General features: G+C 47.4%; 1 protein-coding gene across 4 annotated transcripts in view; it reads right to left on the reverse strand.

Annotated features, from left to right (window-relative positions):
• Positions 1-16,621, reverse strand: part of exd3 (exonuclease 3'-5' domain containing 3) — a 459,468-nt gene that overhangs the window by 302,216 nt on the left and 140,631 nt on the right. For all 4 annotated transcript variants that reach the window (XM_067977292.1, XM_067977295.1, XM_067977294.1 and 1 more), the window contains 2 exons: positions 10,376-10,429; positions 5,321-5,460 (listed from right to left, as the gene is read on the reverse strand). In XM_067977292.1, coding sequence (XP_067833393.1) covers positions 5,321-5,460; positions 10,376-10,429 — 194 coding nt within the window. The remainder of the gene's footprint in view (positions 1-5,320; positions 5,461-10,375; positions 10,430-16,621) is intronic.

Below are 16,621 nucleotides of genomic sequence, written 5' to 3' on the forward strand. Positions count from 1 at the left end.
GAGATAAGGACAAATGTTTTTACACAGCGAGTTGCTGTGATCCGGAATGCACTGCCTGAAAGGGCGGTGGAAGCAGATTAAATAGTAACTTTCAAAAGGGAACTGGTTAAAAACAATGAAGGGAAAAAATTTACAGGGCGATGGGGAAGTGCAGGGCAGTGGGACAAATTGAACAGCTCATTCAAACAGCTGGTAGAGGCTTGATGGGCCGAATGGCCTCTTCCTGTGCTGTACGTACTATGATACGATGATGTGGTGGAGTTTGTTCTATTGATACAGTATATGATGGAGTTTGTTATATTGATAGAATGTAAGGTGGAGTTTGTTTTATCAATACTGTATATGATGGAGTTGGTTTTATTGATAGAATATATGATGGAGTTTGTTTTATTGATACAGTATATGATGGAGTTTGTTTTATTGATACAGTATATGATGGAGCTTGTTATATTAATACAGTACATGATGCAGTTTGTTTTATTAATAGTGTATGATGGAGCTTGTTTTATTGATACAGTATATGGTGGAGATTGTTTTATTGATAGTATATGCTGGAGTTTGTTTTATTGATACAGTGTATGGTGGAGTTTGTTTTATTGATACAGTATATGCTGGAGTTTGTTTTATTGATACAGTGTATGGTGGAGTTTGTTTTAATACAGTATATGAAGGAGTTTGTTTTATTGATACAATATATGGTGGAGTTTGTTTTAGTACAGTATATGATGGAGTTTGTTGTATTGATAGAATGTATGGTGGAGCTTGTTTTATCAATACTGTATATGATGGAGTTGGTTTTATTGATAGAATATATGATGGAGTTTGTTTTATTGATACAGTATATGAAGGAGTTTGTTTTATTGATACAGTATATGAAGGAGTTTGTTTTATTGATACAGTATATGGTGGAGTTTGTTTTATTGATACAGTGTATGGTGGAGTTTGTTTTAATACAGTATATGAAGGAGTTTGTTTTATTGATACAGTATATGAAGGAGTTTGTTTTATTGATACAGTATATGGTGGAGTTTGTTTTATTGATACAGTATATGGTGGAGTTTGTTTTAGTACAGTATATGATGGAGTTTGTTGTATTGATAGAATGTATGGTGGAGCTTGTTTTATTGATACAGTATATGATGGAGTTTGTTTTATTGATACAGTATATGATGGAGTTTGTTTTATTGATACAGTATATGATGGAGTTTGTTTTATTGATACAGTATCGGATGGAGTTTGTTTTATTGATACAGTGTATGATGTAGTTTGTTTTACTGATACAGTACATGATGGAGTTTGTTTTATTGATACAGTATCGGATGGAGTTTGTTTTATTGATACAGTATATGATGGAGTTTGTTTTATTGATACAGTATCGGATGGAGTTTGTTTTATTGATACAGTATATGATGGAGTTTGTTTTATTGATACAGTATATGATGGAGTTTGTTTTATTGATACAGTATCGGATGGAGTTTGTTTTACTGATACAGTATATGGTGGAGTTGTTAGACTACATGAGCTATCGAAGGGAGTGCGATGTGAGCAGTCGAGTGGGCTTCACCTCGGTGTATTATTAAAGGGTATGGCCTTCTTCTGTGCTGTCAGATTCAATGATTCTATGAAAGTTGCATCAATAGGCTGTGAGCACCTTTACAGCGTCAGAGTTCAGTACAGTTGAGAATGACCTCTGACCCATCAGCCCATCCTCAGATAGAAACCTACTGCATCTTTCTGACTCATAAATGAGTCGAGTTTCCTCTCCACCACCTTACTCAGAGTCCGTTCCAGGTACCCATCTCCATGAAGAAGGGATTCCTAACATCAGCCCATATCCTGCTTTCTCCCAATCTGTCCCTGTGTCCCCTTGTCCTGCAGTTGTGGTTTAACTTCAAACAGTGACTCGGGTATAACCCTTTCCTATTCCTCTTCGTACCTTGAAATGCTCTTCCATTGCTCTCAGTGCAGTACTGGAGAACAGACCCCCAACCGCTGACCTTAGCCAATCGGCACATTTCACTTGGAATTGTTGCGATTTAGTTGGGAGCCAGCAGACCTCTCCGTGTAACGTAAAAGCAGCTGCTTCGACTCGATCTCCTCCTCTCTCGTTGCCTTTCTTTCAAGGCTAAAGAGTTTGAGTTTTTCCAATCAATTGTCCTGCTAAATTCAGTGCAAATGTATATAAATAAGCTCTGTGCAAATCAGTTAATAGTGCAGCACCGACTCAACTCCTTTCTTTGTCTCAGGCATCAGATGAGATCAAAGAAACTCTTTATGCAGGGCTGTCAGAGACAGGCTGCAGAAAAGACCACGTTGGCCTCTGATCATCAGCCAGCAGATCCTCTGCATCAGTGGGCTCTGCTTTTCCATTCGAAATTTATACTTCCTAAAGACACAGTCCGACAGCTCCTGAAGCTAGCGCCGATTAGGAGCTGTGACTGTTTAAACCCCATCTCCAATGGCAGGTGTTGAAATAGTTTAGGTTGGACAAATGTCATTTTACATTTTTTTCCGGTTCAATATTTTCTAAACCACACTGATAGTGAGTGCGGTTTATACAATGTGACATCTAACCAAACAGAACAGGTTCCATCCCACGACTGTACACAATATATACAATTGGCGCTAGAGGGATAAACAGCACCAGAAGGAGAAACAGCAAATTGCATTTATATCGCGTCTTTAACGTAGAAAAACATCCCAAGGTGCTTCACAGGAATGATTTTCAACCAAAATTTGACACTGAGCCACATAAGGAGATATTAGGACAGGTGACCAAAAGCTTGGTCAAAGAGGTAGGTTTTAAGGAGCATCTTAAAGGAGGAGAGAGAGGTAGAGAGGCGGAGAGGTTTAGGGAGGGAATTCCAGAGCTTAGTGTCTAGGCAGCTGAAGGCACGGCCGCCAATGGTGGAACGATTGAATTCGGGTGGAATTGGAGGAGCGCAGAGATCTCGGAGGGTTGTAGGGCTAGAGGAGATTACAGAGATAGGGAGGGGCGAGGGCATGGAGTGATTTGAAAACAAGGATGAGGATTTTAAAATCGAGGCGTTCCCGGACTGTGAGTCAGTGTACGTCAACGAGCACAGGGGTGGTGGATGAAGTGGACTTGGTGCGAGTTAGGATATGGACAGCAGAGTTTTGGATGAGCTCAAGGGTATGGAGGGGGGGGGAAGATGGGAGGTTGGCCAGGAGAGCATTGGAATAGTCAAGTTTGGAGGTGGCAAAGGCATGGATGAGGGTTTCAGCAAATGAGCTGAGGCAGGGGCGGAGACGGACGATGTTATGGAGGTGAAAGTAGGTGGTCTTAGTGGTAGAACGGATATGTGGTCAGAAGCTTATCTCAGGGTCAAATAGGACGCCAAGGTTGCAAACAGTCTGGTTCAGCTTCAGACAGGGAGAGGGATGGAGTTAGGGAACGGAGTTTGTGACGGAGACTAAAGACAATGGGTTTGGTCTTCCCAATATTTAGTTGGAGCAAATTTTTGCTTAGCCAGTACTGGATGTCGGACAAATGTGACTAATGAGAGACAGTGGAGGGAGGTTATGGTGAGGTAGAGCTGGGTGTCGTCAGCATACATGTGGAACCTGAAGTGTTTTCGGTTGATGGCACTGAGGAGCAGCATGTAGATGAGAAATAGGTGGGGGATACAGTACCGGAAGGATATACAGTACTTGAGGGATGCAGAGTACATTGAGAACATATAGTACTACAGGAGTATACGGTATCAGAGGGATATACAGTACTACAGGAGTATACGGTACCAGAGGGATATACAGTACTACAGGAGTATACGGTACCAGAGGGATATACAGTACTACAGGAGTATACGGTATCAGAGGGATATACAGTACTACAGGAGTATACGGTATCAGAGGGATATACAGTACTACAGGAGTATACGGTACCAGAGGGATATACAGTACTACAGGAGTATACGGTACCAGAGGGATATACAGTACTACAGGAGTATACGGTACCAGAGGGATATACAGTACTACAGGAGTATACGGTACCAGAGGGATATACAGTACTACAGGAGTATACGGTACCAGAGGGATATACAGTACTACAGGAGTATACGGTATCAGAGGGATATACAGTACTACAGGAGTATACGGTACCAGAGGGATATACAGTACTACAGGAGTATACGGTACCAGAGGGATATACAGTACTACAGGAGTATACGGTACCAGAGGGATATACAGTACTACAGGAGTATACGGTACCAGAGGGATATACAGTACTACAGGAGTATACGGTATCAGAGGGATATATCGTACTACAGGAATATACGGTACCAGAGGGATATACAGTACTACAGGAATATACGGTACCAGAGGGATATACAGTACTACAGGAGTATACGGTACCAGAGGGATATACAGTACTACAGGAATATACGGTACCAGAGGGATATACAGTACTACAGGAGTATACGGTACCAGAGGGATATACAGTACTACAGGAGTATACGGTACCAGAGGGATATACAGTACTACAGGAGTATACGGTACCAGAGGGATATACAGTACTACAGGAATATACGGTACCATAGGGATATACAGTACTACAGGAATATACGGTACCAGAGGGATATACAGTACTACAGGAGTATACGGTACCAGAGGGATATACAGTACTACAGGAATATACGGTACCAGAGGGATATACAGTACTACAGGAGTATACGGTATCAGAGGGATATACAGTACTACAGGAGTATATGGTATCAGAGGGATATACAGTACTACAGGAGTATATGGTATCAGAGGGATATACAGTACTACAGGAGTATACGGTACCAGAGGGATATACAGTACTACAGGAATATACGGTACCAGAGGGATATACAGTACTACAGGAGTATACGGTACCAGAGGGATATACAGTACTACAGGAGTATACGGTACCAGAGGGATATACAGTACTACAGGAGTATACGGTACCAGAGGGATATACAGTACTACAGGAGTATACGGTATCAGAGGGATACATATTAGTAAAGGAATACATAGTACAACAGGGACATACAGTACGAGGTGGATATACAGTACTGGAGGTACTGGTAAATCTGCAGGACACTGGTAAAGGACCTTGGCTGACTCTTTCCTTCCTACCCCAGGGCCCTAAGCCCAATTGTAGCTTCCTTGTGTCAGCCTGTCTCAGATCAACTGGCTTAATAGAGTAGTGCTGGAGCCTGCAGTTGGTGTGCTTTAATACCAGTCCTACACCTGGCACTGCCTTTACCCATGGCCAAGCGGGGGAGCTGTTAAGTATCTCTGGGTGATTGCCGGTGGGCTCTGAGAGCGACCGTACCTTCGGATGTCTCTAGTATTGACAGCTGAGTCGCACCAGGAATCCAGCACCTGCAGCAGGTGATGCTGTAACTCTGGATATTCAGCCACGTAGGCCTCCACCAGGCTCGTTTTATCCTGAAGGAGCAGTGGAATACAGATCTGTGCCAAGAAAAAAAAACTGAGTGAGAAATGGCTTTTTATTGTATGGAGAATGAAGGCCGGTGAAAGGGCAGTTTAGGGCCTGAGGACCTGAGCCCAGTGAACAAGAGACAGTTTGTGAAGGTGTACCTCCGTATAACCCCTCCCCGACATCACGGACCACACGAGTTTCATTTTCCGCTTGGCGGAAACAGAGTTACACAGAATGTACAGCACAGAAACAGGCCATTCGGCCCAACTGGTCTGTGCTGGTGTTTATGCTCCACATGAACCTCCTCCCACCTTTCTTCATCTAACCCTATCAGCATACCCTTCTATTCCATTCTCCCTCGTGCTTATCTAGCTTCCCCTTAAAGGCATCTAACGCCTCAACTACCCCTTATGGTAGCAAGTTCCACTCTCTGGGTAAACATGTTTCTCCTGAATTCCCTATTGGATTTATTAGTGACTATCTTATATTTATGCCCCCTAGTTCTGGTCTCCCCCACAAGTGGAAACATCTTGTCTACATCTACCCTATCGAACCCCTTCATAATTTTAAAGATCTCCATCAAGTCACCCCCTCAGTCTTCTCTTTTTTTTAAAGAAGAGAAAAAATACCTCCTATTTTGGACCTTCGATGAAAATTCGCAATTACATTTTGCTCCCTGGTAAAAGAGCATCTTACAGGGGTTTATAGAGGGGCCAGGGTACCAAGCAGGAGTGGGAGGAAGAAGGAAGGAGAGATCGATTTTTAGGAGGCAGGAAAAGCATCAGCAAGACAAAGTGGTTCTGGGAGAGAGTTCCAGAGGGCAGGGGTGTAACAGCTGAATGGTGGGCCTCTGGTGAGGGAGCAGTGGGGCCAGTGTTAGAAGCGAGGTCATACAATCATACAGCACAGGAGAAGGCCATTCAGTCCATCATGCCTGTGCCAGCTCTTTGAAAGAGCTATCCAATTAGTCCCACTCCCTGATCTTTCCCCAGAGCCCTGCAAATTTCTCCTTTTCCCTTTTGAAAGTTATTATTGAAATCAATGGGAATCAGGGGGAAAACTCTCCAGTGGCTGGAGTCATACCTAGCACAAAGGAAGATGGTAGTGGTTGTCGGAGGCCAATCATCTCAGCTCCAGGACATTGCTGCAGGAGTTCCTCAGGGCAGTGTCCTAGGCCCAACCATCTTCAGCTGATTCATCAATGATCTTCCCTCCATCATAAGGTCAGAAATGGGGATGTTCGCTGATGATTGCAGTGTTCAGTTCCATTCACAACCACTCAGATAATGAAGCAGTCCGAGCCCGCATGCAGCAAGACCTGGACAACATCCAGGCTTGGGCTGATAAGTGGCAAGTAACATTCGCGCCAGGCAATGACCATCTCCAACAACAGAGAGTCTAACCACCTCCTCTTGACATTCAATGGCATTACCATCGCCGAATCCCCCACCATCAACATCCTGGGGGTCACCATTGATCAGAAACTTAACTGGACCAGCCATATAAATACTGTGGCTACAAGAGCAGGTCAGAGGCTGGGTATTCTGCAGCGAGTGACTCACCTCCTGACTCCCCAAAGTCTTTCCACCATCTACCAGGCACAAGTCAGGAGTGTGATGGAATACTCTCCACTTGCCTGGATGAGAGCAGCTCCAACAACACTCAAGAAGCTCGACACCATCCAGGACAAAGCAGCCCGCTTGATTGGCACCCCATCCACTCACTCCCTTCACCACCGGGGCACTGTGGCTGCAGTGTGCACCATCCACAGGATGCACTGCAGCAACTCACCAAGGTTTCTTCGACAGCACCTCCCAAACCCGCGACCTCTACCACCTAGAAGGACAAGGGCAGCAGGCACATGGGAACAACACCACCTGCACGTTCCCCTCCAAGTCACACACCGTCCTGACTTGGAAATATATCGCCGTTCCTTCATCGTCGCTGGGTCAAAATCCTGGAACTCCCTTCCTAACAGCACTGTGGGAGAACCTTCACCACACGGACTGCAGCGGTTCAAGAAGGCGGCTCACCACCACCTTCTCAAGGGCAATTAGGGATGGGCAATAAATGCCGGCCTCGCCAGCGACGCCCACATCCCATGAACGAATTTTAAAAAAATCTGCTTCCACCGCCCTTTCAGGCAGTGCATTCCAGATCAGAACAACTCACTGCGTAAAAACATTTCTCCTCTTCTCCCCCCTGAGTTTTTTTGCCGATCATCTTAAATCTGTGTCCTCTGGTTACCAACCCTCCCACCGCTGGGAACACTTTCTCCTTATTTACTCTATCAATACCATTCATGATTTTGAACACCTCGATCAAATCTCCCCTTAACCTTCTATGCTCTGAGAACAATCCCAGCTTCTCCAGTCTCTCCAGTTGGAGGGACAGAAAGTGCCAACTGGAGCACAGGGATGGACAAAAATGTTGGGCAGGACCATGGAGGGAAATGAAGAGGAGGAGCCTGAAATCAATTCACTGGGGTACAAAGAGCCAATGTAGTTTGGTGAGGGTGGAGTGATGGGTTTGTGAGAGTCTGTGTGGGAATGGTTCCAGCAGTAGAGTTCAGAATCAGCTGAAGGCAAAGAGAATGAGAAATGTGTTTAATGATGGCGTGAATTCCAGCTGTGGAGGGAATGACAGAGGCACAAGCAGGAGTGGCCTAGAAGTACAGTTCACTTCCATAAGTGGATTGAGACTGGCAAACTCACTTCACATAGTACATCCTCCAAAAACACGTCAGATTCCACGTGTACGCTGACGACACCCAGCTCTACCTCACCACCACCTCCCTCAACCCCTCCACTGTCTCTGATTTGTAGTGCTGCTTGTCCGACATCTGATATTGGATGAGCAAATATTTCCTCTAATTAAATATTGGGGAGACCTTTGGTCCCCGCCACAAACTCCGTTCCCTAACCACCGACTCCATCCCTCTCCCTGGCCACTGTCTGAGGCTGAACCAGACTGGTCGCAACCTTGGCGTCCTATTTGACCCTGAGATGAACTTCCGACTACATATCCACTCCATCACCAAGACCGCCTACTTCCACCTCCGTAACATCACCCGTCTCCACCCCTGCCTCAGCTCATCTGCTGCCGAGACCCTCATACATGCCTTTGTTACCTCCAGATTCGACTATTCCAACGCTCTCCTGACCGGTTTCCCACCTTCCACCCTCTAAACTTGAGCTCATCCAAAGCTCTGCTGCCCGCATCCTAACTCGTACCAAGTCCCGTTCACCCCTCACCCCTGTGCTCGTTGACCTACATTGGCTCCTGGTCCGGGAACGCCTCGATTTTAAAATTCTCATCCTTGTTTTCAAATCCCTCCATGGCCTCGCCCCTCCCAATCTCTGTAACCTCCTCCAGCCCTACAATCCTCCGAGATCTCTGGAATTCCCTCCCTAAATCTCCCAGCCTCTCTACCTCTCTCTCCTCCCTTAAAACCTCCCTCTTTGACCAAGCTTTTGGTCACCTGTCCTAATATCTCCTTATGTGGCTCGATGTCAAATTTTGTCTGATAATCGCTCCTGTGAAGCACCTTGGGACATTTCACTATGTTAAAGGTGCTGTATACGCAAGGTGTTGTTGTTATAGGATGTTTGCAGCCAGAGAAGACAACTTGCAATTATAGAAAACCTTTAATGTAGGAGAATGTCCCAAGGCGCTTCACAGAAGCAAAATCATAAAAATGGACACAGAGTCAAAGGAGATATCAGGAGTAGATTTTAAGCAGTCTTAAAAGAGAGAAAGGTGGAGAGGTTTAGGGAGGGAATTCCAGACCGTGCGCCTCGATGGCTGAAGGCATGGCTGCCAATGATGGGGTAAATGAAGTGGGGGATGCACAAGAGGCCAGAGTTGGAAGAGGGGTGTAGGGCCGGAGGAGGTTACAGAGATAGGGAGAGGCGAGGTCATGGAAGGGTTTCAAAACAAGGATGAGAACTTTAAAATCGAGGCGTTCCCAAACCGGGAGCCAATGTAGGTCAGCGAGCACAGGGGTGATGGGAGAACGGGACTTGGTGCGAGTTAGGATACGGGCAGCAGAGTTTTGGATGAGCTCAAGTTTATGGAGGGTGGAAGGTGGGAGGCCGGTCAGGAGAGCATTGGAATAATCTAGTCTGGAGGTAATAAAAGCATGGATGAGGGTTGCAGCAGTAGATAAGCTGAGGCAGGGGTGGAGACGGGCGATGTTACGGAGGTGGAAGTAGGCGTCTTGGTGATGGAGCAGATGTGTGATCAGGAGCTCATCTCAGGGTCAAATAGGACATCAAGGTTGCGAACAGTCTGGTTCAGCCTCAGACAGTGGTCAGGGAGAGGGATGGAGTCGGTGGATGGGGAACAGAGTTTGTTTCGGGGACCGAAGACAATGGCTTCGGTCTTCCCAATATTTAATTGGAGGAACTTGCAGTTCGTCCAATACTGGATGTCGGAAGCAGTGAGACAAATCAGAGGCAGTGGAAGGGTAGAAGGAGCTGTTGGAGAGGTAAAGCTGGGTGTCAGTGTACATGTGGAACCTGACACTATGTTCAAACTCCGAGATGAAAGGCTGGTATGTTAAGCCATTGCTCCATATCTCATTATGCAAGGCACAAAAGGACATTGAACTGGGAGTGCGCTTATGGGCTGATGTGTCCAGTTGCTGCCAGAGCCTTGGAAACATTGAGCTTGTCAACAACAGCAAGCATCATTTTCTCGCCCCCTCCCCCACACACAGTTCTGCACTAAACACTACCTCAGTCCTCCTTAAGTCCTAACTCTAACGACAGGTAAGAAACAGATTTGGATTTTTCTGTACACAATGAATTCAGTTAAGCTGCTTCACCAACATACTGAACTTCACATTGCTCTGAGCCTGAAGATTTATATTCAGCAAACGGAGTGACTGGGAATTGTTTGAAGGTTACGCTCTCCTCTTCCTAACTCCAGCAGTTTGCTTACCTCCTCCATGTCCAGCTGTGACTGCAGGTTCAACTTTATACTCAGTAACGCAGCCTGTGGATCAAGGAGACAAATGCATTCAGGATCTCAACCATTGCCACTGATAGTTTAACAATAAACATTGCGGTCTAACAGTAAGTGATCATACACCCTTTGTTTAATACAGAGATGCTCAGCGTTTTCTCCTGAGTGTGACAGTGTGAATGTGTTACTGAGGATAGTGGGTATGTGCCACAGAGCCTCCCGTTAGCCGGTCCCCACTCCCTAAATTCATGATGTGGAGATGCCGGTGATGGACTGGGGTTGACAATTGTAAACAATTTTACAACACCAAGTTATAGTCCAACAATTTTTATTTGAAATCTACAAGCTTTCGGAGGCTTCCTCCTTCGTCAGGTAAATGTCATGATTGTTTATTGTATCATTGGGGGTGGGGGAGAGGGGGCACCGAACAGTGGCCAGAGAAATAAACTGGAGCGTGAATTATCAGGGACTCGTGGTGTCAGCTGTGGCTCAGTGGGGAGCACTCTCACCTCTTGAGTCAATCCACACACCAGAAACTTGAGCACATAATCCAGGAGGACACTCCAGTGCAGTACTGAGGGAGCGCTGCACTGTCGGATGGTCAGTACTGAGGGAGTGCTGCACTGTCGGAGGGTCAGTACTGAGGGAGTGCTGCACTGTCGGAGGGTCAGTACTGAGGGAGCGCTGCACTGTCGGAGGGTCAGTACAGAGGGAGCGCTGCACTGTCGGAGGGTCAGTACAGAGGGAGCGCTGCACTGTCGGAGGGTCAGTACTGAGGGAGCGCTGCACTGTCGGAGGGTCAGTACTGAGGGAGCGCTGCACTGTCGGAGGGTCAGTACTGAGGGAGCGCTGCACTGTCGGAGGGTCAGTACTGAGGGAGCGCTGCACTGTCGGAGGGTCAGTACTGAGGGAGCGCTGCACTGTCGGAGGGTCAGTACTGAGGGAGCGCTGCACTGTCGGAGGGTCAGTACTGAGGGAGCGCTGCACTGTCGGAGGGTCAGTACTGAGGGAGCGCTGCACTGTCGGAGGGTCAGTACTGAGGGAGCGCTGCACTGTCGGAGGGTCAGTACTGAGGGAGCGCTGCACTGTCGGAGGGTCAGTACTGAGGGAGCGCTGCACTGTCGGAGGGTCAGTACTGAGGGAGCGCTGCACTGTCGGAGGGGCAGTACTGAGGGAGCGCTGCACTGTCGGAGGGGCAGTACTGTGGGAGTGCTGCACTGTCGAAGGTGCCATCTTTCGGATGAGATGTTAAACCGAGGCCCCATCTGCCCTCTCAGGTGGATGTAAAAGTTTCCATGGCACTATTCGAAGAAGGGCAGGGGGAGTTCTCCCCAATGTCCTGGTCAATATTTATCCCTCAACCAATATCATTAAGACAGATTATCATATTGCTGCTATCTGGATAAGTACTTGAAAGGAAAAAAATTGCAGGGCTACAGGGATAGGACGGGGGAGTGGGACTAGCTGGATTGCTCTTGCATAGAGCCGGCACATACTCGATGGGCCGAATGGCCTCCTTCCGTGCTGTAACCTTTCTATGATTCTACTATGATTGTGGGATCTTGCTGTGCACAAATAGGCTGCCGCGTTTCCTCCATTACAACAGTGACTGCACTTCAAAAAGTACTTCATAGGTTGTAAAGTACTTAGTGACGTCCTGAGGTCGTGACAGGCGGTATATAAATGCACATCTTTCTCTCTCAATGACTCAATGGAGAGAAGCACAGTCACAAGCATGGGAAGGGGAGAAAATAATTGCTGATTTGTCCACTTTTTTAACACAAGTAGTTTATATTTTATACATCAATATACCCCACCCTCATTATCGCCTCTCAGTTATAACATTCTCTCTGTAACGTTCCCCACCTTGATGAAATCTTCGCATTTGCTATCAACCACCATCACACTGTAGATCATGCAGGGTTTTTAATTCCAATTTAGGCAGACTAACAGCTAAAGAATCCAAAAGCTTTGACTAAGATACATTCTCGAGTGCCATGTGGCAGTGGGAGGGCAGTGAGTGGATTCCTACCCACAGTTCCCAGTCCGGGAAGCTCCTGAGTTTTCCAGGGTGTGAGTGGGAGGTGCCGAGCAGCGAGAAAAACTCGGACTGGCGTCGGAATGATGGGGCAGATCCTGAATGCAGCGTCAGAGCAGCTCGTGTCTCGAGGTGAATCAGTGCAGGCAACGCCCCTCACCATCTCAGAGCAGCTCGTCTCCCCAGCGTCTCCCAATGTCACAGTGAGGAGCTGCTCCACAGCCAAGCATTGACACCATGGAAACAGGTTCAGGCAGGGAAAGCCCTTCAGCCCATCCAGCCCACCCATCCACCCTTGGCATATCTCTAACAAACCTGAGTCCCATTTGTTGATACGAACCTGTCTCGCTCCTGCTTGAAACCCATTAGGTTTCTTGTCCCACCACCTGTGCCAGTAATCTGTTCCACATACTCACCACCCTTTTAGTAAAACACTTCCTCCTGCATTTCCTATTTTCTTTTGTTGTCCTTAATTTGTAAATAAGACCCTTGCACTTAAATTCTGGATATGGCATCCATGAGTTTATTGTGGATGATTGTATTGATATCATGGCCCTGACGGAAACCTGGCTGACGAGTGATGACACCTTCCCCCTTAATGAAGTCTCTCCACCTGGCTATATCTTCCACCACTTGCCCTACCCAGACCGCCGTGGTGACGGTATGGCCCTTATCACTAAATCACACCTTGGTCTGTCCCCCTACTCCTCTGGTACCTTCTCTTCCTTTGAGCATCTCACCTTGTTCCACCCCTCTCACCTCTCCCTTAAAATCCTCGTTCTCTGCCGCCCACCCAAGTTTCTCACCGAGATATCTTCACTGCTTTCCTCCCTCAGCCTCTGCACCGAGCGACTTCTCATCCTCAGTGATTTCAACCTCCATCTCAACTCATCATGCTCTCTCTCCTCTGAGTTCACTGCCCTCCTATCCTCCCTCAATCTCTCCCTCTATATAAACTCCCCTACCCATATTCACGACCACCCCCTTGAGCTTGCCATCTCACATGGCCTCTCTACTCTTGTCGTGTCAATCACAGATAAGGCCGTCTCTGATCACTTCCTTGTATCCCTCTCCACCCACATCCTCGTTCTCCCTCCCAATCCCACTTCCTTCTGTGTTCGCCCCTGGAATAAACTCTCCCACAAGTCACTTACAATCGCACTTTCCAGTTCCTAACTCTCCAGCCTTTGGCCCTCCATTCACCACGACATTTCTGCAGCTACCGATCTGCTCAATCACACCCTCACCTCCACCTTTGATGCCCTTGTCCCCATTAAAACCATTACTCTCTCTCATCCTGGTGGTTCCCCCTGGTGACCCTCATCTTCATTCCCTTAAGTCCAAGGGACGCACAGACTTGAACATTTATAGCGTACAATTGGTTCAGCCATTCATCGCCAGATCTGGCTGGACCACATAAAGCACTATCGGGTCCTGCTCTCCTCTGACAAAACTGCTCACTGTTCCAGGATCATCCTGGAATGTAACGATAACCCCCGGCTTCTCTTCTCCGCTACAAACCGTCCTCTTAAACCCCTCTCCCCTCCCCCCTCCCCCCTCACCTCCAACAACAAGTGCGAGGAGCTCATGGAATTCTTTGTCACTAAGATTGAGACCATCCGTTCAGCTGCCTCTGTCACTTCCCTCCCCTCCCCTAGCCCACCGAACCAAACTTCCTCTCTGGTTCCCCCTGCCCCGAACTCACATCTTTCTCTAGTTTCTCTCCCCTCTCCCCTCGTTCACTCTCCGAGCTCATTTTGACTATGAGACCCACCTCCTGCTCCCTCGACCCTGTTCCCACCAAACTGCTGACCACCCAACTTCCCTTCCTGGCCCCCATGTTAGCTGATATTGTTAACGGTTCCCTCTCCTCAGGTACTGTTCCCCCCCCCCCCACCTTCAAATCTGCCATCATCACCCCTCATCAAAAATGCCACCCTTGACCCCTCTGTCCTTGTAAACTATCACCCCCTCTCCAACCTCCCTTTCCTCTCCAAAGTCCTTGGACGTGTTGTCACCTCTCAAATCCGTGCCCATCTTTCCCGCAAATCCATGTTTGAATCCCTCCAATCAGGTTTCCGCCCCTGTCACAGCACTGAAACGGCCCTTATCAAAGTCACAAATGACATCCTGTGTGACTGTGACCGTGGTGAACTCTCCCTCCTCATCCTTCTCCACCTGTCTGCAGCCTCTCACACGGTGAACACACCATCCTCCTCCATCACCTCTCCTCCGTTGTCCAGCTGGGTGGGACTGCCCTCTCCTGGTTCCACTCACACCTATTCAATCCTGGCCAGAGAATCACCTGCAATGGCTTCTCTTCCCACTCCCGCACCGTTACCTCCGGAGTCCCCCAAGGATCTATCCTTGGCCCCCTCCTATTCCTCATCTCCATGCTGCCCCTCGGAGACATCATCTGAAAACACGACGTCAGATTTCACTTGTACACTGAGGACACCCAGCTCTACCTCACCATCACCTCCCTCGACCCCTCCACTGTCTCTGATTGGTCACGCTACTTGTCCGACATCCAGTACTGGATGAGCAAAAATTTCCTCCAACTAAATATTGGGACGATCAAAGCCATTGTCTTCAGTCCCCGCCACAAACTCCGTTCATGTTGCTGTTGGTATAGTGCAGAAACTGAAGAACTGCAGACACTCTGCAACGGAATGTAGGGTGGCTAAAGGTTTAGAAAAATGTTCTGGAGCAAAGCACCAGCGAAGAATATTCCAGATACAGTTGCCAACTCTCCAGCTGAACTTGGCATCTCTGCTGAGTAAGAGCTCCCCCTAACTTTGGAAATGGTGCTGCTGATTGTCCAGGAGTTCAGTGATATTGTGCAGCACTCCTAAACAATATGGCAGGTTTTAGACCAGCCTTCGGGACTGCGCAGAATACACACACACAGCTTATATCCCAGTGACAGACTCCTGTCCGTGGCAGTACTCATCACAAAGCCAGTCCCTCTATTCCTGCTGTCGAATGAGGTAAAGCTCAGAACGGAGAGCACTGCACATAAAAGGGAGCAAAAAGGTCAGCAACCTTTGTCACAGCGATCAAACAATCTGGTTCCACCGATATCAGCCACCCATGGGTGGTTGGTGGAGTGTTACCCAAAGGCAGGGCAAACTTCTGCCTGATTCTGATCTCATTTGATTGCTTTATAAATCCGTTTAAATGCATCCCTATATATTTTATAAATACAGTTCCATTTTAATATTCTGCATCTATGCCCCTTTAAGACTCCCCCTGTCTCCTGCCAAATGTGTGGGCAACAAGCTGTAGCCAGCACTCTGAAGCTGGTGGCTATAAGGTGGGTGAGAGATGCCATGGGGCAGCTCCCTCTCTCCCAGTTCTGCCAGTAATGAATGGCCCAGTCAACACTGAGAACTCACCACCTGCAGAACCTTGAATGGAATTGTCCCATCAAACCATTCAATGACATATCAACAGGCTGTTCCAACACCTCACCATCTGCCAAAGCTTTGCTTGTGATCCTCCCCTCTTCCTGTGGGTGCTAACTCTGGCAGGATTACTGTAGCACAGGCACTGAGCACCTTCTGTATCTCATCACAGTGCCCATCTTTTAGTTGTAAACAATTTTACAACACCAAGTTATAGTCCAGCAATTTTATTTTAAATTCACAAGCTTTCGGAGATTTCCTCCTTCCTCAGGCAAATGTTTCAAGAGCTCCTTGAAGCCTATGCATTTATACATATAGAACAATATATGGTGTTTACAGACTGCCCCTGCAACTGCCCGTTGCCAAGGCAATCACCGTGTTCAGACAGAGAGGTGTCACCTGCAGAACCCCCGAATACACATTTAACAAAAAAACAAACAGGGAAAAAAAACAGAGAAAAAAAACAGAGAGAGGCAGAAACATCCGGAAGGCAGAGAGAGCCAGCAAATGACCCATTATATTAAAAACAGATAACATTTGTTCGCTGGTGGGGTAACGTGTAGCGTGACATGAACCCAAGATCCCGGTTGAGGCCGTCCTCATGGGTGCGGAACTTGGCTATCAATTTCTGCTCGACGATTTTGCGTTGTCGTGTGTCTCGAAGGCCGCCTTGGAGTACGCTTACCCGAAGGTCGGTGGATGAATGTCCATGACTGCTGAAGTGTTCCCCGACTGGGAGGGAACCAGTCGGGGAACACTTCAGCAGTCATGGACATT

The sequence above is a fragment of the Heptranchias perlo genome, unplaced genomic scaffold (genome assembly GCF_035084215.1).
Source record: "Heptranchias perlo isolate sHepPer1 unplaced genomic scaffold, sHepPer1.hap1 HAP1_SCAFFOLD_140, whole genome shotgun sequence".
In the NCBI taxonomy this organism is placed as follows: Eukaryota; Metazoa; Chordata; class Chondrichthyes; order Hexanchiformes; family Hexanchidae; genus Heptranchias; species Heptranchias perlo.